Here is a 23,422-nt window from a genome sequence, read left to right on the forward strand (position 1 = left end):
AATAATACACTTTTTTTCTAAATCACTGCTATTTAGCGTTAATTCCTTACCTGCAAAACAACTCTCATTGCTTTTCTGTGACGTAAATCTGACTTTTTTTTTCACAGTTTAATTGCAAGCAGCTGATTAAGTGAAATTCAGGGTCCATGTCGAGCTTCAAGTATGCTCCAAGATTCTCAACCTCCCTTGCTGCTGTTTTATCAGCTAGTAATCTGAACAATATAGCACAAAATTTCTGTGATATTTTAATATAGGCGCAAGGGCAAGATTAAATTCTGTCCATTGCCCACCTGCAGCAATTTATGGTCCATTCTGACTTTTCCAATTGTTTGGTTTTTCTTATGTAATGTCTCTTTCAAATGTACATGCTTTCAAATGCAAAAAACTACTTAATTTGATGTTGAAAACCTCTTCAATATATAAATATGTGTATGGATTTTTTCCTTCTTCCTGTCCAGGTATGGGGATGCTGTGAATAATAATTTGGTTGTTGGCACTCTGGCCTGGCCTTCTCCTTGGGTTATTGTGATTGGTTCCTTTTTCTCGACATGTGGTGCTGGTTTACAGAGTCTAACCGGAGCTCCACGGTTGTTGCAAGCCATAGCTAAAGACAACATCATACCTTTCTTACGGGTTTGTACACTATATTTGTTTTGATTGATCCTTCTTGCTGCTAGAATTGATGTTGAATATAGCTTTAGGGAAGCCTTTGTGCAGCTTAATTGTTGTGAGTTATTAAATGCAACTTTGATCATAACTTTGCTCTAATTTTTTTCCTGTAGGTCTTTCAGCCCATCAAGGGCAACTTTCAGGCATATGTCACCGCTTTAAATTATTTTCTACAAGTTCTGCAGAGTATTTTTTCAGTTACCACTTCCTGACGTCATTTCAAGCTGTCACTGTGTACACTTTGACATATTTGCACTTTTTTCCACCTATTCAAATAATCTTAAAATTAACCATTACAAAACTGTTTTTGCAAAGAATAAATTAAACCAAATTATAATAAATCTTTGACTCATTCTGAACAGAGATTTACTTTGTTAAAAAGCTAGCCACTCCTATTCAAAAAAAAACAAAAAAAGTTGTGGATGTTAGAAATCAGAAACAAAGGGTCACTGGACCCGAATGTTAACTTCAATTTCTCTTTGTAGATACTGCCAGACCTGCTGAATTTTTTCAGCAACTTGATTTTTTAGCCACTTCTATTCCACAGCTGATTTTGTAAACTGTATAGGAGAGTGCTCTTTAGCTGCCATTATCAATCTTAATATGAACAAATGAAACTAATATTTCAAAATGTTTCCCACTCTTCTGCTTTTTCTATTTTAATTTGTGAAGGTCAGAACTAAAGCCTCTGTGTCAAGCTTTGGTTTCCCCCCTTCTGACCTTTTCCATTTCTAATAATTACATCAAAAAAGTAAGCTACTGTCCTTCTAAAACAGAAGTGCAGATACTGGAGATCTAAAACAAAAACAAAAATAGCTTCAAATCTGGCAACATCTGTGGAGAAAAACAGAGTGAAGTTAATATTCGAAGTCCAGTGACTTCTTTGTCAGAATTGAAAGTAGTTAGGAAATGATAGCATTTATGCTGATTTAGGGGGGAATGAGTGGGATGGATAGATGGGGACAGTATCCAGACAGAGAGGAAATAAAGCAAAGCAGACATTGGACTGTTAATAGTAAGCTAGGAAAAAATAACCGGGACTATGAGTAATTAAAAATAGCTTGCAGCCCAATCAGAACAGAACCTGGGATTGTAGGGGGTGGGTAATGAACAAGGATGGAGGTCTCATGGTCTGAAATTTGTTAAACTGTATGTTGAGTCCTGAAGGCTGTAAGCAGTTATTTACGTAATGATAAATTGTGATCAATGATTAGATATAGAAATCTTGATGCGTAACAATCCATGTTGAGAACCTTTTGAAGGCCATTTTATGTTCGCTCCTTTATCATGTTAAAGTCTTTTATGTTTCTTGCTGTCATTTTGGTTTTATTATCATATATCCGAAATTTATAGTCTCTCATCAGTAAATCTTAAAACACAAAATGTAATGAACGCAGAAAGCCCTGTGTACACTTTAGGAAATGTATCTTAGGATTTATAGCTTCAGTACAGGAAACCCATACATTTGAAGATGTGAAAACCACCACTTAAATATCTCAAATTAGACAGTGACTATTTTCAGAACAAATTTCTCATGAAATGGCATTTCCTTTTTTTTCCCGAACTCATCATTCTTAAAGATTATGAAATGAATTATAAATATTAATACAGATTTTGAATTTTAAAGTTTTGTTGGTATCTTTTAATATTGTAGGTGTTTGGCAATGGAAAGGTCAATGGTGAGCCAACCTGGGCTCTTCTTTTGACAGCTATTATAGCTGAACTGGGAATTCTGATAGCTTCACTTGATATGGTGGCACCCATTCTCTCAATGTAAGTGAAATTTCTTGTAAAACCTTTTTTTGAATCAATCACCGTTCTACATTTTAAATTCTCAAATCATCAGTTTCATTGACATCTGCATCACTTCCATTTTCAAAAGAACTTTTTTCCTTTCCCTTGTATATTTTTATAGATATCTCCTTTTCTTTTTTAAAAAAAAATTTAGTTGAGCGATATCCAAAACACTAAGTAGAATACGTGCATCATTGTTACTAAATAAAGGCTATAAATACCATTTTCTATGGTGGGAACTTAACATTTGTTTGATCACTTTTGATTTATTGCCATTTATCCAGGTATATTGAGTAGAAACCAGAGAAATACTCCCGGTATTCTATGCTGTGCTTTGGATCATTTAAACCTCCACAATTAAAGTGATAATTCTTGATCAATATTTGATCGTGATGAATGGCAGGTTCTAAATGATTAGGACTGATCTTGCAACTATAATTACAGCAAACTTTTCTTTAACTGGCATATATGGGACCAAGAATGTCCTGGATGATCATATATTCTGATTGCTCAAGAAGTCCACATAATCAATGTAAAAACACACTAAATAATGCAGGGTTATATACATTGTGTTATACTTTTAGTTACAACATTAATCACTGTCGAGGTACGGTGTTGGACTGGGGTGGACAAAGTTAAAAATCACTCACTACCAGATTATAGCCCTACAGGTTTATTTGGAAAAACGAGCTTTTGGAGCATTGGAGTGCCCAAAAGCTTGTACCTAAATAAAACTTACCCTCTGAATTTGCTCATTTGCACCTTCAACTGAGTACTCTAACATCGTGGAGATCGCAATAATACAGTTAACCTCTCTATATGAGATACATGTTTTATGCTAGTTTATCAAAAATGCCAGTTCATTAGGTGCAGTTTAACAAAAGTTTGCTGTAATTTAGTGTTTTCACTCTGACAGATCTTTCTACAATCAGTCAGCTCACAATTTTCAAGCAGATGTTATCATATGTTTTCAAAGTAGTTTCATAGATTCTGATTTGGTTTGGGGAATAAAATGAATCTGCCACCCAACTCTGAATTCCTGTGTTTTGCTCTCTTTTTGGGAATTTTTTTCCTTGAGCATTTCTTGTAGAAAGCCAGTGAGTGTGATATTGAAATTAAGCTTCAAAACATAATTCTAAAGTGGAAACAAGTAAAGAAATGTAGAAACAAAATTGGAAAGAATTTTTTTTTTAAAAAATAGGTAAAGTGAACAATGCAGAATGTGATGAAAACAAACACACACATGGTGGAGTGAGGGAAAGGACCCCAATAACTAAATAACTTAAATATGTAATCTCCATTCGAAGAAAGGAGAGAAAGTTTGTCTTGCATTACATTCTACAATAAATTGGGATTTTGGATACTATTCTGCTGCATGTGATTCTAAGCAAATTGTCAGTAACTCTGTTGAAAATGTCTGTCTGTGTCAGTGGCTGTGGCTTTTTACTTCCATCTCTTAAGCTTAATTAATGTTTGGAAAAACATTCCAAGGGTAAAGAATGAAACAAAAACATGCATTCTAGATTTAGCCCCTGAAATGGTTCTTCATAGGACACTATCCTTCAGAGTTTTGGATGCTGAGGAGTGACCTTATGGAGGTTTTTGGAATCGTGGGCATGTGGATAGGGTTAATGCCTATGGTCCTTTTCTTTGGTTAGGAGAATCCAGGCCTAAAGGGCATGGATTCATGGTGAGAGTAGAAAGGTTTGAAGAGGATGTGAGGGACAATTTTTTCAGGCAGCGGGTGATGCGTGTGTGGAGTGAGCTACCAGAGGAAGTGGTGGAGGCTGGTACAATTACAACATTTTAAAAGGCATCCGGATGGGTATATGAATAGGAAGGGTTTGAAGAATATGGGCCATATGCTGGCAAATGGGACTAGCTTAAATTGAGATGTCTGGTTGGCAAGGACAGTTTGGACCGAAGAGGCTGTTTCCGTGCTGTATGACTCTGATTCTATAACTATTTATCTTTGTAATTTCCCTGCCACATTTGTTTTTATTTTATGCTCTTCATTTATGCTTGCTTTGTACCAGGTCTCTTTACTTGGAGTTAAGTGATTCTTCTAACTCCCTATTATGCTTGTTCATGTGCCTTTTCCCTCAAATAATAGCTGCAATTTTTCTGTGTGTACTTAAATAAATTTGTACATATCTTTTGATCCTGATGATTTGGAGATTTTTTTTTGGATGGTGTTTTTTTTTTAAATCTGACTATGAAATTGTTGAGCAATGAATGTGAAGAAAGTGAAATTGGAATACTAAGATTGAAGGAAACAAGTTGGAAAATAAAATCTAGTACTAACGTTAGATAATTAATATATTCAAATGGCAAATTTTAAATTGCTTGTGAACACAGTGTGGATAACTAAGATGAGACTCAATTTGGAAGTATTATGAACTGTAGGAGCTTAGTGATAGACTTCAAGATGACATGTCAAATTGTTGGAATGGGCAGATACATGGTAGATGAAGTTTAATGGAAAGAAATGCACAGTGACATGTTTTGGTAGCAAGATTGAGAAGAGGTAAGTCAAAATAAAGAATACAGTTCTAAAGTAATTACAGGACCAGATGGGCTGAGGGAATATGTCCACAAATTACTAAAGGTGGGAGGGCAGGATGAGAGTGGTATAAGGCACCTAATGGAAGCTATAACTGCTCCTGTGAATTGTAAGCAGAGTCATGTGAGCACCAAGAAAGTTATGACGGTCCTGTCTAAAACACAGGTTCAACCTCAATTGGAATATTGAGTGTTGGTCCAGTTCTGGACATTAAACTTAAGGAAGAATGTGAAGGCATTAGAAAGGGTGCAGAAAGATTCACATAAACTATTTTTACAATGAGCAATTTCACTTACTTAAATTGGAGAAGCCAAGGCTGTTTTCCTTTTAAAAGGAGATTTGATAGAAGTGTTTAAAATCAAGAGAAGGTAGATGTTGTCAATGACAGTTGAGAATCCGAGGACATTGTTTTAAGGTCAGTATCTAAAGAACCAAAAATAACTAAAGATAAACTACTTTATGCAGTAAATAGTTAAGATATGGAATGCATCATCTGAGGGCATGGTGAAAGCAGATTCAGTTGTGGCTTCCAAACGAAATTGGATAACTATCAAAGTTAGATTGGTGGTGGGAGAGTTAGGTGAGCTGAGTTGTTCTTGAAGAAACCTGTCACATTCATTCACTTCTGGAACGGGGGCATTGCTGGCTGGGCCGGCATTTATTGCCTGTCCCTAGTTGCACTTGAGAAGGTGAGTGTGACAAGTCTGCATGTCATAGAGTCATAGAGATGTACAACATGGAAACAGACCCTTTTGGTCCAACTCATCCATTGTCGACCAGATATCCTAATGTAATCTAGTCCCACCTGCCAGCACCTGGCCTATATCTCTCCAAACCCTTCCTATTTATATACCCATCCAGATGCCTTTTAAATGTTGTAATTGTACCTCCCTCACTTCCTCTGGCAGCTCATTCCATACATGAACCACCCTCTGCGTGAAAAGGTTGTCCCCATCCCCCTTTTAAATCTTTCCCCTCTCACCTTAAACCAATGCCCTCTAGTTCTGGAATTCCCCCACTCCAGGAAAAAGACTTTGTCTATTTATCTTATCCATGCTCTTTTATGATTTTATAAACCTCTATAAGGTCAGCCCTCAGCCTCTGACACTCCAGGGAAAACAGCCCCAGCCTATTCAGCCTCTCCCTATAGCTCCAACCCTCAACCCTGGCAACATCCTTGTAAATCTTTTCTGAATCTTTCAAGTTTCACAAGTTTTGCATGCAATATTCTAAAAGGTAGAGCTGCAACGCTGTTAGGGAGTGAATGACAGGACAATTCAAATGGCTGCTTGCTATGCTGCAGCCTGTATATGGTTCTAAATTAATATCATTCACAGATCATGGGTTTTTTTTTCTTTTTTTTAAATTGTTCACTGCTTTCTGGGGAAGAAGGAACCTTAAAGTTGAGTGCTGAGAATGGAAATTCAGGTCATGTTATCGGAATTTATTCTTTTAGTTTATAAGTATGCAAGTAATGTTTCTACTTATATTTTTCAGGTTTTTCTTAATGTGCTATCTGTTTGTAAACTTGGCCTGTGCAGTGCAAACTCTTCTACGAACTCCAAACTGGCGTCCAAGGTTTAAATACTACCATTGGTAAGAACAGGTTTAAAAGCATTAAGTCTATCTTCAACTCTACACAAAATTATTTATAATGTGTTTTATACATTGAAGAATTGAGGAGCCCAGATGAACATTATATTAGCTTCATTAGCCCTTCAATTAACATTTTTTGACTATTAACGTAAGGCTTTGCAGATCAGGATGATTTGTAACATTCATCATTCTGACACACCAAGAATCTTGTACAACTGGGCACAATAGAATCAGTTTGGGTTTGATTCTTCCATCTTATGATCAGCTGTGAAATGTGAGCCAAGTAAATGCACAATTACATAAATATAACTCTTATTTGTTTTTCTTCTGTAGGGCCTTGTCATTTTTAGGTATGAGCATGTGCATTGCACTAATGTTCATTTCTTCATGGTATTATGCTCTTGTGGCGATGTTAATTGCAGGGATGATATACAAATATATTGAATACCAAGGGTGAGTACTTGAAGACCAAAGATTTTTCTTATCTACGTGATGCTTGAAATTCACCCTTAACTTTAATTTTTCTGGTCTGATTTCTGAATAATCATAGTTATAAAGAGACACATCACTTCAAGGACTAAAACAATTAAACTCTGGAACTTTGCTATTAGAGAGAGGCCAGAAGTCTCCCCATAATAATGTTAGACCAAACAGCACCTTTTTTCTGTATCCAGGAAGTTGTGGTTTAAACAACTTTGCTGATGAGAATCACTGCTAACATCATCCAAAGATTTCTTGACATTTATTTTGCTGCACACTTTCCTTTGCTGAAGGATGTTAAACATTGAATTGTACTCCAAATGTACAATTTTAAACAAAATTTCAGTCCTCATTTGCTGAAATCCAGTCATCACCCCTACTAATTAGATTGTTGCAGCTGGTGGACTGAGGATATGTGAATTCGAAAAGAAATGTGATTAGAGAGATAACATTGATCCTAAGCATTTTAATACCATTACTATATTTTCTTAGTTGGTTTCATCAAAGAAAGCTTGTGTTGGAAGGCTTATTCTAATGAAAACACAAGTGTTTCAGTTTCTCATAATGCTGAATGCTGTCATTGAGGCAATCAGAATAATCTTTGAGCCATTGAAATTGCATCTTCCAATGTTCTGCATTGTTTCTGATATAACCCTCTGAGATCAATAAGATTAAATAAAGCAGTCATTATAAAATCCACATTTCCCAGCTGAAGTCTTATGTTACAGTGTGAGGTACCAAAAATCTGTTCTTGTTTTTTGCTATTCACTCACTGCAACTGGGTTGCTTGTAATTTGTTGCCTATGAGAAGGTGGCAGTGAGACACCAACTTAAACATAACTGAGTAGCTTGCTAGGTCAATTCAGAAGAGCCAACCTTACTGATGTGGGTTGAGAGTCCTATGTTTTCCTGAATGAGTTAAGACAGTAAATTTCCAGAAGCATGACATTATTCAGGAGTGAGCAGTCTGCTTGGTTGTCATTCCCAGTACCAACTCCAATTTCACTCCTTCCTCCACTTATGCACAGCAGCAATTTTGTAACTGCAAGATGAGCTGCAATGGTTTGCCAGTTCTCCTTAGCACCTTTCAAACCTGTGACCTCTATCATCTAAAAAGAGCAAAGGCAACAGAACCATCAAAAACCATCACCACCTGAAAGTTCCCCACCATATCATCTTCACTTGGATTGATATCACCTTTCCTTCATTATCGTTGCAACAAACCCCTGGAGCTCTCCCTGTAACAGCATTCTGTTGCTACACCACAAGACTTGCAGCAGTTGAAAGGTAACTCCCGACCATCTCAAGGTAATTAGTTATTTGCATTAAATGACAGCCTGGTAAGCAACACCCATATCCTGTCCTAGAGACAGACCCTTCAGTCCAACTTGTCAATGCCAACCAGATATCCTAACCTAATCTAGTCCCATTTGTCAACACTTGGCCCATATCCCTCTAAACCCTTCGTAAGGTAAGCATGCAGGTACAGCAGGTAGTGAAGAAGGCTAATAGCATGTTGGCCTTAATAACAAGAGGGACTGAGTATAGAAGCAAAGAGGTTCTTCTGCAGCTGTACAGGGTCCTGGTGAGACCACACCTGGAGTATTGTGTGCAGTTCTGGTCTCCAAATTTGAGGAAAGACATTCTGGCTATTGAGGGAGTGCAGCGTAGGTTCACGAGGTCAATTCCTGGAATGGCAGGACTACCTTACGTTGAAAGACTGGAGTGACTGGGCTTGTATACCCTTGAGTTTAGAAGACTGAGAGGGGATCTGATTGAGACGTATAAGATTATTAAAGGATTGGACACTCTGGAGGCAGGAAACATGTTTCCACTGATGGGTGAGTGCAGAACCAGAGGACACAGCTTAAAAATACGGGGTAGACCATTTAGGACAGAGATGAGGAGAAATTACTTCACCCAGAGAGTGGTGGCTGTGTGGAATGCTCTGCCCAAGAGGGCAATGGAGACCCAGTCTCTGGATTCATTTAAGAAAGAGTTGGATAGAGCTCTCAAGGATAGTGTAATCAAGGGTTATGGAGATAAGGCAGGAACAGGATACTGATTAAGGATGATCAGCCATGATCATATTGAATGGTGGTGCAGGCTCGAAGGGCAGAATGGCCTACTCCTGCACCTATTGTCTATTGTATTTGTACACCCATCCAGATGCCTGTTAAGCGTTGTAATTGTACCAGCCTCCACCACTTCCTCTGGCAGCTCATTCCATACACGCACCACCCTCCGCGTGAAAATGTTGCCCCTTAGGTCCCTTTTAAATCTTTAGTCTCTCATCCAAAATCTATGCCCTCTACTTCTGGACTCCCCCATCCAGGGGAAAAGACCTTGTCTACTTACCTTGTCTTGTGATATTAAGTTTATATCAGAAACAGTGATAACCATCATTCTGTGGATGTATTTAATTTGTTGTTGAACTTAAATTCTAATCTGCTGTCATTTTCAATGACTCGTGTGACTTTTAGTCCAGATTTCTGAATTACAGTTCAAGAAACTGAACGACAGTGTTACATAATGTCTTTCTAGCAACATTAGGTTGACATTTAGGTCTTTTTATACTCAGCAAATTACAAAAATATAAGTAACTGCTTACGTTAGATGGGAACCCCCACAATGATTAGCAATTGAAATAAATTCTTAATTACATCTTAGCCATGCCATTGTAAATTCTGCATTTTCTCCAGTGAACTTACTGAACAATGAACAACAATGGTCTCATTAAAAGTTCAATTACATAAGCTCAGTTGGCTAAATTACTGCTTTGCAATGCAGTGTAACGCCAATAGTGTGCATTCAATTCTTGCATCAGCTGAAGTTACCATAAAAGACTCTCTTCCTCAACCTCTTGCCTTGCCTGAGGTGTGATGACCTTCAAGTGAAACCACCACCAGCTGTCTGTCTCTGTAATGAGAGTGCAGCCCTATGGTCCAGTAGGACTGTAACAACTTTATCTTATTATCTACCTTGGTGGTTGGATCGCTTGTTGAAAATCTTTTAATGCTTTTAAACATTGAAGTTCATAGATGATGTATATGTCAATTTACTCTTATTTTAAGTATTTCAATGATGTTGGATTGTGTGACAAACCAAGTTACTTACATCTTTTTACAGTGCAGAGAAAGAGTGGGGTGATGGAATTCGGGGCCTGTCCCTAAGCGCAGCTCGTTATGCCTTGCTCAGGTTGGAAGAAGGTCCTCCTCACACGAAGAATTGGAGGTAAAATAATGAAATCAACTTAGCGCTTACGTTGTGCAAGCTCAAAGTTATTAATAAGATGGAATGAAGCTTGACTGTGTAACAACAATATATAAACATGATGAATTCATTTGAAAGGTGGCCCAAATCTTTGTTTGTAACCCCAATCTGAATCAACTGTGAATTGTAATGATACAGGGTGCCCTTAAGCTCTGGTATGTTTCATGTCATTCTCCATTTACTATATCTGATGTAATCCTAGAGGTAAAATGGTTGCAGACTCATAATTATTTCGAAAGATAAGACCAAACTGAAATCATTTGGCCTAGTTAAAACTATGCATACTTTTAATAAGAGCCCAGTGTTCTTTTTATATTTTATTGAGAAATGGCCTAAAAATTAGAGGTGGACCATCCAAGAATGAAATTGGAGAACGTTTTTACACTAACAGTAGTAGAAGTTTGAAATTCTTTTCCACAAATAGTATTATATCTGCAACCAGTTCACCTTATTAAAACCACCTTTCTGTGCCTGAATAAACTTGGATAATGCCTTTAATCAGACAGTCATTTTCTGTACTTAGCTTGCAAATCTCCAATACTAGGAGTGTGCAGAATCTCCAAATGGCATCTTTCTGCACCAATCACAACTGTATGTTCTCAATGAACTTAAAATAGATTCATAATTTTGCTAAAACTTATTATCTTGTAATTTTGTAGGATTTTATGTCTGAAGATGGATATTTCTTGTGACATTCAGTTTCAATTTAATTGATATCATTACATTTGGGGATGATTACTGACCCAACATATCCAGTCCCTCCCTTTTTTTCCCACTTGCTGACATGCTCACTGTCCTTTTGGCATGATCAGCACTGATATTTATTTCTTTAATTCATTCTATAGTTTTGTTTAATTTATTAACTGCAAAGATACCAGTTGGACCTGATCTTATGTGATCATTTTGGGAAACCTGACTTGTCAGTTAATAATTGACAACACAAATTAAATCTGCAAATTTAGTATTCATCTTGAGTAAATCCTTTCTTGAAGATCAAAGGGTGTTTTTTGTCTTTCTCAGCAATCTAGCTCCATTCTTTCTGAGCTCTGTATCTTAGTCCTGGCAGTGTTCAACATTATCTTAACTTTAGTTGTGTTGAATTATCCCACTAACTCTTCAATGCTTTCTTTCCTAGGCCTCAGTTGTTAGTTATGTTGAAACTGGATGAAGATCTGCATGTGAAGCATCCCAGATTGCTAACATTTGCCTCTCAGTTAAAAGCTGGCAAGGGTCTTACTATTGTTGGTTCTGTTATTCAAGGAAATTTCCTGGAAAATTATGGGGAAGCGCAGGCTGCTGAACAAGTATGATTTAAAATGTATACTTTTTTTTGTTTAAATAATCTCTTGATACTACAGATGTGGTCAAATCAAATCATCTCTAACCAAGGGTTATCTAGACTTGAAATTTCAGCTTTCTCTCTCTCTCTCACTCCAGGGATGCTGTCTGACTTGCTGTGATCTCCAGCATTTGTTGTTTTCAGTACAGATTCCAGCATTTGCAGTTAATTTTCTCCTACAACTCAAATTGAACCCTAGTTAGACCCACTTTGAGTACTGTGAGCAGGTGTGGGGATCACAACTTAATAAAGATATTTTGACCTTGGAGGGAGTACAATATATGCTTTACAAGAATGATGTCTGAACTTTAGGAGTTAAATTATGAGGACTGATTACACAAATTAAGCCTGCTTTCTCTAGAATTTAGATGGTTAAGGGGTGATCTGATTGAAGGAAAATGCAGCATAAATAAAAATAGACTATTTCCACTGGTTTGGGATTCCAGAACTAGGGGTATAGCTGGAGAATTAGGGCCAGAATATTCAGGATAGACATTAAAATGCACTTCTACATAGTATGTTTGGGACTACCTTCCACAAATGACTGAGGGTGCTAGGTTAGTTGTTTAATTTTAAATCTGAGATCAATTTTTTTTCACGTAAGTAATATGGGCCAAAGGTAGGTATATGGAGTTAAGCCACAGAGCAACCATAATCTCATTGGATGGTGGGGCAGGTTCAAAGGACTGAGCAGCCAACTTCTGTACCTATGTTCATAAGTGATACCATAGAGGAAGAATTCCTGGAATATCTATGGGATGACTTTTCTTGATCAATACATTGAGGAACTAACTAGAGAACAGACCATCCTAAGTTGGATATTGTGGAATAAGAAAGGAATAATTGGCAACTTAGCTCCGAAAGGCACTTTGGGGAAGAGTGACCATTATGTGATAGAACTTTTCATTAGGATAGAGAATGATGTAGTTGATTCTGAAACTAAGGTTCTGAATCTAAATAAAGGAAACTACAGTGGTAAATTATGAGCTGGCTATGATAAATAGGAGAACATTACTTAAAAGAATGGGGTTAGGCAGTAGGTTGATAGACAATTATAAACATTTAATGGCCTCAAGTAGAAACTGAAACGAATGTTCATTCCTGTCCGTCACAAAAGTCAAACCAGAAAGGTGGTCCGACCAGGATTAACAAGAGAAGTTAGGTATAGTGTTAGATCCAAGGAAGGTTATATCCAAATTGGCCATTAAAACAGTAGAACTGAGGATTGGGAGCAGTGTTCTTTCATCAAAAAGGGATAAAGGGACTGAGTAAAAGTTAGAAAATGGAATGTGAAAGGATACTTGTGAGGATCAGATAAACTTGTTAATTGTAAAAGCATCTATAGATATGAGAGAAAAAACTTAAATAAGACAAATGTAGATCCCTTACACTCAGCAACAGATGAAGCTTATAATGAATAAAAAGGTGATGGATCAATTAAATGCACATTTTGTTTCTGCCTTTACAAAGGAGGACTCAAATAACATTCTGAAAATTTGGTAATATAGGGTCTGGTGAAAGGCAGGGAACTAAAAGAAATCAGTATTGGTAAGGAAATGGTATCAGGGAAATTGATAGGATTAAAGGCAATAAATCCCAAGAACCTGATAATCTCCGCTTCTGCATATTTAAGGAAATGGCCCTAGAAATAGTGGATGCATTGGTGGTCATCTTTCAAGATTCAATGATTTAAAAAAAATAAAGGTGATAGAGTGAAAACAGGTAATCACTGACCAGTTTACTTGACATCAGTAGTGAGGAAAATGTTAGCATCAATTATAAATCTTTTCTAATTACTTGGAAAACAGTGACAGGATTGGAAAAAGTCAGCATGAATTCACAAAATGGAAATTTATGGAATCTTTTGAGGATGTAGCTAGTTGATTTGATAAGGATGGATGTGGTTTACTAACACTTTAGGAAGGCCTTCAATAACGTCCTTCATGAGAAATTAGCATGGAAGTGCCTGGGATTGTGTGTACTGTACTGATATGGACAGAGAACTAGTTGACATACAGACAATAAAGAGTTGGAATAAAAGAGCCTTTTTCTGAATGGAAGGCAATGACTAGTAGGATACTGCGAGGATCAATGCTTTATTCCCAGCTATTCATGAGAGGGAAGAAAAGGTAATACCTCCAAGTTTGCGAAAAAAGTTGGGTTGGAGGCTGAACTGTGAGGAGGTTGCTTCAATGTGATTTGGATTTTGAGTGGGTGGGAAATGAATGGCCACTGAAGTATAATGTGGATAAATGTGAACTAGCAAAAAAACATTATTGAGGTGACTGATCACCACCAACAACCACAAATATTTTCCTCTGTGCTATGTATAACATCAATAAGTGAAGAGCTGTTTTTTTTTCATGATTGCCACTGAGTTCAAATTCACTGGGACTCTTTGATGCCGTTCCAAAATGTTTGGGATTCAGCGGCTGCAATATCTCTTTGAGCTGGTTTATTTTTGTGGACTTTCATAACATGTGTCCAGTCGTGGTCCACAGCAACCTTCTGTGATGATATCTTCTGTTCCCTGCCTCATTAATTATGCAACCAGTCTCTTCAGTATCATTCTTGTGCTCAGGAGCCAGGGGAGGTGACATTCACACTGTTGCCGGGACCTTCAGGCACACAAGCCCTAAAGTCCGGCTGCACGTCAGTAATTGGTAGGGTTCAATTTGTCTTTGCAGCAGTACACAAACCAATTTTTATTTTGGAAAGTGTCGTAGAAGGGTGTATAGATCAATTTAAATTAATTTTCTATCTTCAAATGAAAATATTTTGAGAAAATTTCTCTTCTCACCATGCATGCAAGTGCACATTGCTGAATATACAGTCCAAGAACATGTAAAGGATCTGATTTTCAAATTCACAGAATAATTAACAATTTTTCTATCATTTCCTAGACTTTTGTGAAATATATCTTGGTTAAATTTCCCAGTTAAAGATTTGTATAACTATATACACAAAACGTAGAAAACTCCTCCAGAGCAAATCTAATGTTGGTACATTGGTGATATCTAAATAAAAACATTCATGATAGAAACCACATAGAATATATGAGCAGCAAGGTTGTTTGTAGTATATTTTATATAAATTACTTAACCATTGCAATCCATTATTGACTCAATTATCACTTGCTTCTCAACCTAGACGATCAAAAACATGATGGCAATTGAAAAGGTCAAAGGATTTTGCCAGATAGTAGTTTCTTCAAAGGTGCGAGAAGGTATTGCACATTTAATTCAATCATGTGGTCTTGGTGGAATGAAGCATAATTCAGTTGTTATGGGTTGGCCCTATGGCTGGAGACAGAGTGAAGATCCCAGAGCTTGGAAAACATTCATAGGTAAGATTTATTAGTATCATCCTTTTTAGTGCATTTTATTTCAATATCATCCAAAAGTATATAATTTACCTTGCAACCTGTGGTAATCCTATCATCAATTTTAATGCATTGCATCCTGTGACAACATTACGTTAATGCTTCCACTCCTCGCAGACATTAGAGAAGTTTAAATCACAAGTTATGTATTGTTCAAAATACATTTCCTCATCTTTTGAGCTATGAAACACATTTCGAGGGAAAGTTGGCATTGCTTACAAAAATGGTCATACTCCTATGTCAAGTGAGTCACCATCATGTATTTAAGACCATAAGAAATAGGAATAGAAATAGGCCATTCAGTCCATCACACCTAATTTGCTAATCAATGAGATCATGACTGATATAATATCCTTCAATTCCCCTTTCCTGCCTTTTCCCCATTTTCTTCAATTCCTTCAAGTCTGTAGATGACACAAAAATGAGGGTTAGAAGTCAAGTGGTCAGGATGACCGTCTTCAGAGAGACAGAGACGAGTTAAGCAAGTAGGTGAAAACCTGGCGGTTGGAAAATAATGTTGGGAACCGTGAAGTTAAGCATCGTGGCAGGAAGAATACATGAGCTGAATATTATTTTAAATGAAGAAATACTGCAGAAAGCTGCACAAAAAATAGATTTCTGGATCCATAGGACCATAAGATAAAGGGGCAGATTTGGACATTTGGCCCATTTGATTCTGCTCCACCATTCAATTGTGGCTGAATGTGTTTCTCGGCCCCAATCTTCAACCTTTTCCCCATAACCCACTGTTCCCTTACTAATCAAGAGCGTATCTATCCCAGTCTTAAATGCACTCAAGGCCTCCATAGCTCTCTGTGGCGATGAGTTCCACAGATTCCTAATGGTAAGCTGACACAAAAACATTTTTAATGCAACCAAGAACACTTTTAGTAAGTGTGTTGAGTTTAAGCAATAATTCTGACCCCACCACTAATCCCTGTGACAGTCTACTAGTTGCAGATTGCCATCCTTATTTCAATTCTGTCTTCCATGGGTTAGCAAATCCTCTATTTATGTTACCTGCAATACCACAAACTCTTATCATATAAGTTAACTTTCTATACAGTACATTATTGAACACCTTTTGGAAATCCAAATATATTGCATCTAAATGTTTCCCTTTATCTGTCGTGTTTGTTATCTCCTCCAAAGATTTCGTCTAATAAATTTTGTCAGGAATGGTTTTCCCTTCCCCTCCTGTTTCTTATGTTTTTAAACTGTATGGTTTTCCAAGTATTTTTGTCTTAAATTTTGCTTAAACTCAACACACTTGCTAAAAGTACTTTCGGTTGTGTTAAAAATAGAGTGGAAACTTACCATTACGTATATCTAGTGATATTAAAAGAAAACATTGAGTGCTGCCCATTTGTTTTGGTTCTTACCAGTTCTTTTGTGATTTGAATATGTAAACTAGTATGAACAGACATGTGAACTATGATTTCATTTTGTAAACCCAGTTGTAAAACTTGTCAAACCCGGATTTAGAGTTATTCCCAAGATGGGAATTCTGCCTCATATTGTGTAACTGTTAGGACTTCATACATAAGTGAAAAAAGTATCAATATAAAATTTGGATTTAGAATGAGGCAGATGCCAAACAATAATATTTAAGTGGAAAATTTATTTTCAGTGGCCATTATTTTAAAAAATGCTGCTTTTCCCTCCTCAATTTTGACCACAAAATGAAAATGTGTGCATCCAAATTTTTAGATTGTGCTGTTGCCAAGCATGTAAAATTACCCCAGAGCTTAAGCATTAATATGGTTGCATGGTGTCACAATATTCTTAACAGTTAAAACACTCAGGACAGGAAGTTTACAAAGTGCAATCATTTTTGAGATGGAGCAAAGCAGTGGTACTAAGGTAATGTGAAAGGTCTAAATGGGCAAGAAATCAGAAATAAAATTAAGAATACATTTGCCCCAAAATGGTAGAGGAATAATTTGGATGTGACTATAGGAGATATGGTTAGTAAGTTTGCAGATGACACCAAAATTGGAGGTATAGTGGACAGCGAAGAAGGTTGCATCAGAGTACATCAGGACCTTAATCAGATGGCTAATGGGCTAAGGAGTGACAAATGGAGTTTAATTTGGATAAACGTGAGGTGCTGCATTTTGGAAAGGCAAATCAGGGCAGGACTTATACATGTAATGGTAAGTTCCTGGAGATTGTTCATATAGAATCATAGAATCAAAGAATCCCCACAGTGTCGATACAGGGCATTTGGTCCAACAAGTCCACACCGACCCTCTGAAAAGTAACCCACCCAAACCCTTTCCACACCTATTACTCTACATTCCTCCTAACTAATGCACCTAGCGTACACATTCCTAAGCACAATGAGCAATTTAGCATGGCCAATTTCATCTAACCTGCACACCTTTTTAGATAGTGGGAGGAAACCGGGGCACCCAGAGGAAACCCACGCAGACACTGGGAGAACGTGCAAACTCCACATAGAAAGTCACCTGAGGATGGAATCGAATCCGGGTCCCTGGTGCTGTGAGGCAGCAGTGCTAGCCACTTAGCCAATGCTGCCTAAGTTGGTTCGGGTGCCTGCTGGGTGTCGAAAGCATTTTAAGACGAAATAGCAAATTTGTGCTAAACAAATTGACAGGAACCACATACTGCTTTCTGAAGGTAACCACTTTGTAGTCAGATGAGAAAAGGTTATTTTGCATGACAAAGTTAAATAGAAGTTGAAATTTTTCATAGTTCCTTGAAAGTAGAGTCCCAGTTAGACAGGATAATGAAGAAGGCATTTGGCATGCTTGCCTTTATTGGTCAGTGCATTGAGCATGGGAGTTAGGAAGTCATGTTGCAGCTGCACAGGACATTGGTTCTACTACTTTTGGAATATTGTGTACAATTCTGGTCTCCTTCCTATAGAAAAGATGTTGTGTAACTTGAGAGGGTTCACAAAAGATGTACAAGGATGTTGCCAGCGTTGAAAGGTTTGAGCTATATGGTGTGTAGCTGAATAGGCTGGAGCTGTTTTCCCTGGAGCACTGGAAGCCGAGGGGTGACCTTTATAGAGGTTTAAAAATTCATGAGAGGCATGGATAGGGTGAATAGCCAAGGTCTTTTCCATGGGGTGGGGGAGTCCAAAACTAGAGGACATAGGTTTAAGATGAGATGGAAAGCTTTAAAAGGGACCTAAGGGGCAACCTTTTCACACAGAGGGTGATGCATGTCTTGAATGAGCTGCCAGAGGAAGTGGTGGAAGCTGGTACAATTACAGCATTTAACAGGCATCTGGATGGGTATATGAATAAGGAGGGTTTAGAGGGATTTTGGCCAAATGTTGGCAAATGAGACTAGATTAGGTTAGAATATCTGGTCGATGTGAACGGGTTGGACTGAAGGGTCTGTTTCCATGCAGTACATCTCTGACTGACCACCGGGCAGGTAATCGCCTCTTCAAGTAGGTAGTAAATGTTGGCGAGAAATATCAATTGCAACAATTTTTGAGTACCTGTTAACATGTAACATTAGCTTGAACTAACAAATATGAAGTAACCTTCAATATATCTAGAAGTATTTCCTCATCCAGATAAACAGCAGTTAACTTTTTTGACAGCTGTGAACAAGCAATTTTCAGAGATTAATCTTGAAGGTCATTGGAAGTTTGGAATGTGTCTGACAGTAAGATAATGGGCAATATGGATTGTTCATCAACAAATTGATTCGGGTGCCTGCTGGGTGTCTAAAGGATTTTAAGACTAAATAGCAAATTTAGGCTAAACAAATTGACAAGAACCACATACTGCTTTCTGAAGGTAACCACTTTGTAGTCAGATTTTGCGTGACATAGTTAAACAGTAGTTGAAATTTTGCTAACCAAACAAATTCATGTTTAACACAACCTTGTATTCTTGTCAAGATAAATTGTTTTTTTTTATTATTTCCTGCCCAGAGTAAATGTTAGTATGACTGTATTTTTGAGAAACGCTATATATATATATGCCTCTCAATTTATCATGAGCTTTCAACAGGTTTCTACTGCTGATCAGCTCTCATTTTGAGGTAATGAAAGTATTTTGACGCCAATGACACTGTTTCTACTCTTTAGACACTGTGAGAGTCACGACAGCTGGCCATCTAGCCCTGTTGGTGCCAAAAAATGTTTCTTTCTACCCAAGTAACCACGAACGCTTTACTGAGGGCCACATTGATGTTTGGTGGATTGTGCATGATGGAGGCATGTTGATGCTGCTTCCATTCCTCCTTCGACAACACAAGGTATGACTCATGTATGAAGCATACGGATCTTGTAGTGTGTGGACAAAAAATAGAAATATAAAGGACTGAAATCTGAAAGGGCCAAATAAATTATATACAACCTACAATTATGAACATCACCTAACTGATACTAGTGTCAAACTTATATTTTATGCCAGCCGTCTGCCACATGCTAACAGAAATTTGGCAATGAATGAATTAACTTTATCAACTTTATTGTCACATACTCAAATGAGTACAGTGAAAAGTTTATAAGTCACCACTTACAGTGCCATCTTCGGACCAATCCTGAATTACAAAATAGAGGAATTAATAAAAAATGTTACATTACAGATATACACAGCATGATCATGGGTCAGAAAAAACAAGAAGCAAAGTCAAAAGGCAAACGTTACAGCCTTTCTCCAAAGGCTCTCAGTAGCAGACCAGGAGGCCTCCACATAGTCTGACTGTGCATGTCTATTTTAAAAATCTAGTAACTGACTTATTTTTTTTTCCTTCTCTCTGTAGCATTTGCTATTTCATTTAACTGTCTACCTCATCTTCAACTGCACTCTTATCATCTGTCACCTTCCACAAACCTTAATTTTTTTTTTTCCTCCTTATCCTCTTCCCTAAGTTTTTCTTCCTGCAATCAAGAGTATTTATCAGATAGTCACTTTACTAACTGTGTATGTAGACTACTGAATTTTACTTTGAGATTCACCTTGCAAAAGCAACTATAACAATACTGCATGTCCTGCTTGAAACATTCTACTTGCTGTATGTTTACCACTTCATGCTTTCATTTTCACTTGTAAAACTTTCAAATATTCTTGCCCTACTTTACATGCTCCCATCAGTCTCCAGGAAACATTGACAATTAATCCAACATTGAGAACTTGTCTTTTTCTTCAAAAACTTCTTTCTAGTCAAGTTCAGTTGACTTCTAATCTTATGACTAAGTCCAGTAAATTCATTTAAGGAATCCCTGGCAGCAAGTAGTAAGAAAGCTAATCCTTTCTCCCAGTCCCACAGCTATTTGTCAAACCATGCTTCAGTCAAGGTTTTGAGAGTCTGATGGTATCTCTCCAAAGCTGCTTGTGTTCGCAGATGATAAGGAGTTAACTTAATTATTTTACACACAAACTGCTAATGATTTCCTAGAAAATCTTAGGCATACCATCTGACAAGGGTTCTAACTTTATCTCAATTGGTAGTCCTTCACAAGTTTAAAAGAAATTGCATTATTTTTTCCATCACTATCCTAGCTATAGTTGCCCTTAAAAGAATAGCTTCCGGGAATTGGCTTGCCATACCCATGATTAAAAGGATATACTGAGGCCCTGTTTTGAGTAATCATCCTACACAATCCACAAACGCTAGACTGAATGGTTTTTGATATAGGTATCAAAGATGCTGGTTTGATTGCATTTGAGGTTTTCCAACCATCTGACATGTTTTACACAACTACGCTTTATCTTTATGAAGTCCTGTCCGTGTAAAATACTTGTTTATTGATGCCTGCATGCTCTGTATTCTCAAGTACCCTATCACAGAAATTTCATGGGCTAATCTCAATAGGTCTTCACGATATCTGGCAGTACCACTCTTTGATGAACAATTGTCCAATTTTTGTCCATGGGGCTGTGAACATATCTCCAGTTTTTCATCAGAACTTAGTTTTCAATATTATAAAACTCATTCACTCTCCGCTTCAGTGTGAATTGTCTGTGCTAACTTATTTAACTCTGGAGCTGCTTTCCAAGCTGCAGTTGACAAAGACATGTCAAGCACTTTGTAATATTCTAATGCTTAAACAGAATTTCATTCATCATAACATCTACTTGTGGTATCACTCTGGCAATGGACTTTGTTTAACCATTTCTCTGCCCATTATACACTATATAAAGATACATGGAATCTGTAATTTCAACTTTTGTTTCTTTAGCCTCAACTGAATTGTCTTTGATCATAGACAAACTTTCACTCCTGTTAACTCATTTCCCAAATGTAAATCAACTCCATTGGTGGGTAATTTCTTAACTGCCCTGATTATCACCAGTGAAGACATACTCCAGTACAATGGAGCTAGGATATACTTGCCACCTATCCCATTTGTCAATACTTTGACTTTCATTGAACTCTCTGAAGATAAAACCAAATTCTTCTCCACCAAGAGTTTGAGTAGCCCCTGTGGGCTTGGATTCTTCCTTCAAGAAAAAGGGGTTAGCTTCTCTTTTAGATAAGCCCTTCATATCTTTCATCTAACCTATATACTTTGTTTACACTCACAACAGTAGTTACCTCTGGTCTCTTAAGCTGTGGTTGAAGCTACAATCTGTTCTGTGATATTTTCCTCATAAGGCATGAGTCTCCTATGGGACTGATTCTTATGAGAGACAATAAGTCCCATGGGTTTCCTTCACAACTTCCAACATTCTGAATGAATATGTCCTGTCATCTTGTGATGAAAACATCTTGTAATCCAATTTTCACCTCCACCCTCAGTACTTTCCCTACAGATCTGAGGAGGAGACCTTGGTGTTCCCAGCTATTCATTCCTTACCTTGGCTATTTGCCTTCCTTTCACTTTCCCATTTTTGAAACTTGCGTGGATAATGGAAAATGAATTCATGATCTGGATTAGCTCATAATCATCAGCCATTATTGCTGCCTGTCCAGCTGTTGCAACCCTTTGGTCCTCAACATGGGTTATTATTGTTGTGGTTCTGTTTGCCGAGCTGGGAATTTGTGTTGCAAACGTTTCGTCCCCTGTCTCGGTGCAACACAAATTCCCAGCTCGGCGAACAGAACCACAGCAATGAGCACCCGAGCTACAAATCTTCTCCCAACCTTTGAATGGGTTATTATTATGGAAAGTAATGGGTTTTTAAATTCTTGTAGGAACATAGTTTTTGTAAGAGTTTCATATGTGGTTTCATATGTCCAAATCCACCTGCCAAAAGTACTTTGCTTAACCTTTTCAAATTCAGTATAGGTTTGGCCTGGCTGCTTCTTTTAAATTACAGAATATTTGCCTATGTGGATCGGGTACGACCTGATTTGCAGCCAGTGTGGTTTATTTTTATCCCAACAAACTTTCACTCACAGGGAAGTGTAAATTTCCTGTGCTTTACCTGTCAATGAACTCTGCATGAGCAATGTCCATCCTCTTGTGCCCAATTAATTTGTCCAGCCATTTCCTCAAGTGGTCTGAAGGGCCTGTGCAATTCTAAACATTCCCTTATTGGACTTCAAATTATGACTCACATTCACCCCACCAGAGCCTGCACCTGATATCTCCTGTTTCAATTATTATTTTAACTTGTATTTACATTTTCTCTCTTCCCTTTCTCTTCTCAATTCTAGTTATAGTTTTCTCATTCCCATTCTTATCAATTCCATTATTATCTCCCTTTTCTCCTCACTCTGTGCCATCTCTATCTTAAATTTCACCTCATGATAAAGCTGCTTTAATCATAATTGAATATCATCTGATTCAGCTGTTTCCCCACATGGAGTACTGCTTTCTTTTGTGTCTCCTCGAAGCCCAATTATGAACCACCAACTTATAATTCCACACATCAAAATTCTAATCCCCTTATAAACACCCCCTTTCATGCATATGCGAGCGCGCACACATGCACACACAAAACACACACAAACAAGTAAAAGAAACACATGTGTGATGAGTGGAGGAAAAGTCTGGACTTTGTAAGAGCCACCACTAGGTGCAACTGCCGAGGAAAAAATAAACCAGCTTTCTTCAGGCTTAAGTTGGTTTTTGCTACAGAGAAAAGAGACAGCTCCTCACCTTGCAGCGACCTGATAGCTTCTCCCAGGCAGTCACAACGTTGTTTGTCAGGCAGAGGCCCTTGCCATTGAGCTTTGGTCTAGTGAGCATTTATCCATCAGTTGCTGGTTAAGCCTCCAGTGACACACAGCCCACTTGCTCCAGCACCTAAGTTTCTACTGTTGCTTGAACTGGAATTGTGTGAACAACACTTAAATGGATGTCAGGTTACTTGCTTTTAAAAAACAGCAATCCTTCCATGACTTCTGGTTTTTAAAACCGTTCATTTCCCATTTAGGTTCACAA

General features: G+C 37.6%; 1 protein-coding gene across 2 annotated transcripts in view; it reads left to right on the forward strand.

The window, feature by feature from the left end:
* Positions 1 to 23,422, forward strand: part of slc12a4 (solute carrier family 12 member 4) — a 157,204-nt gene that overhangs the window by 113,980 nt on the left and 19,802 nt on the right. For both annotated transcript variants that reach the window (XM_072547396.1, XM_072547398.1), the window contains exons 12-19: positions 459 to 633; positions 2,324 to 2,442; positions 6,524 to 6,622; positions 6,956 to 7,075; positions 10,232 to 10,336; positions 11,511 to 11,679; positions 14,865 to 15,060; positions 19,172 to 19,341. In XM_072547396.1, the coding sequence (XP_072403497.1) occupies positions 459 to 633; positions 2,324 to 2,442; positions 6,524 to 6,622; positions 6,956 to 7,075; positions 10,232 to 10,336; positions 11,511 to 11,679; positions 14,865 to 15,060; positions 19,172 to 19,341 (1,153 nt within the window). The remainder of the gene's footprint in view (positions 1 to 458; positions 634 to 2,323; positions 2,443 to 6,523; positions 6,623 to 6,955; positions 7,076 to 10,231; positions 10,337 to 11,510; positions 11,680 to 14,864; positions 15,061 to 19,171; positions 19,342 to 23,422) is intronic.

This window comes from Chiloscyllium punctatum, chromosome 26 (genome assembly GCF_047496795.1).
Source record: "Chiloscyllium punctatum isolate Juve2018m chromosome 26, sChiPun1.3, whole genome shotgun sequence".
Classification (NCBI taxonomy): Eukaryota; Metazoa; Chordata; class Chondrichthyes; order Orectolobiformes; family Hemiscylliidae; genus Chiloscyllium; species Chiloscyllium punctatum.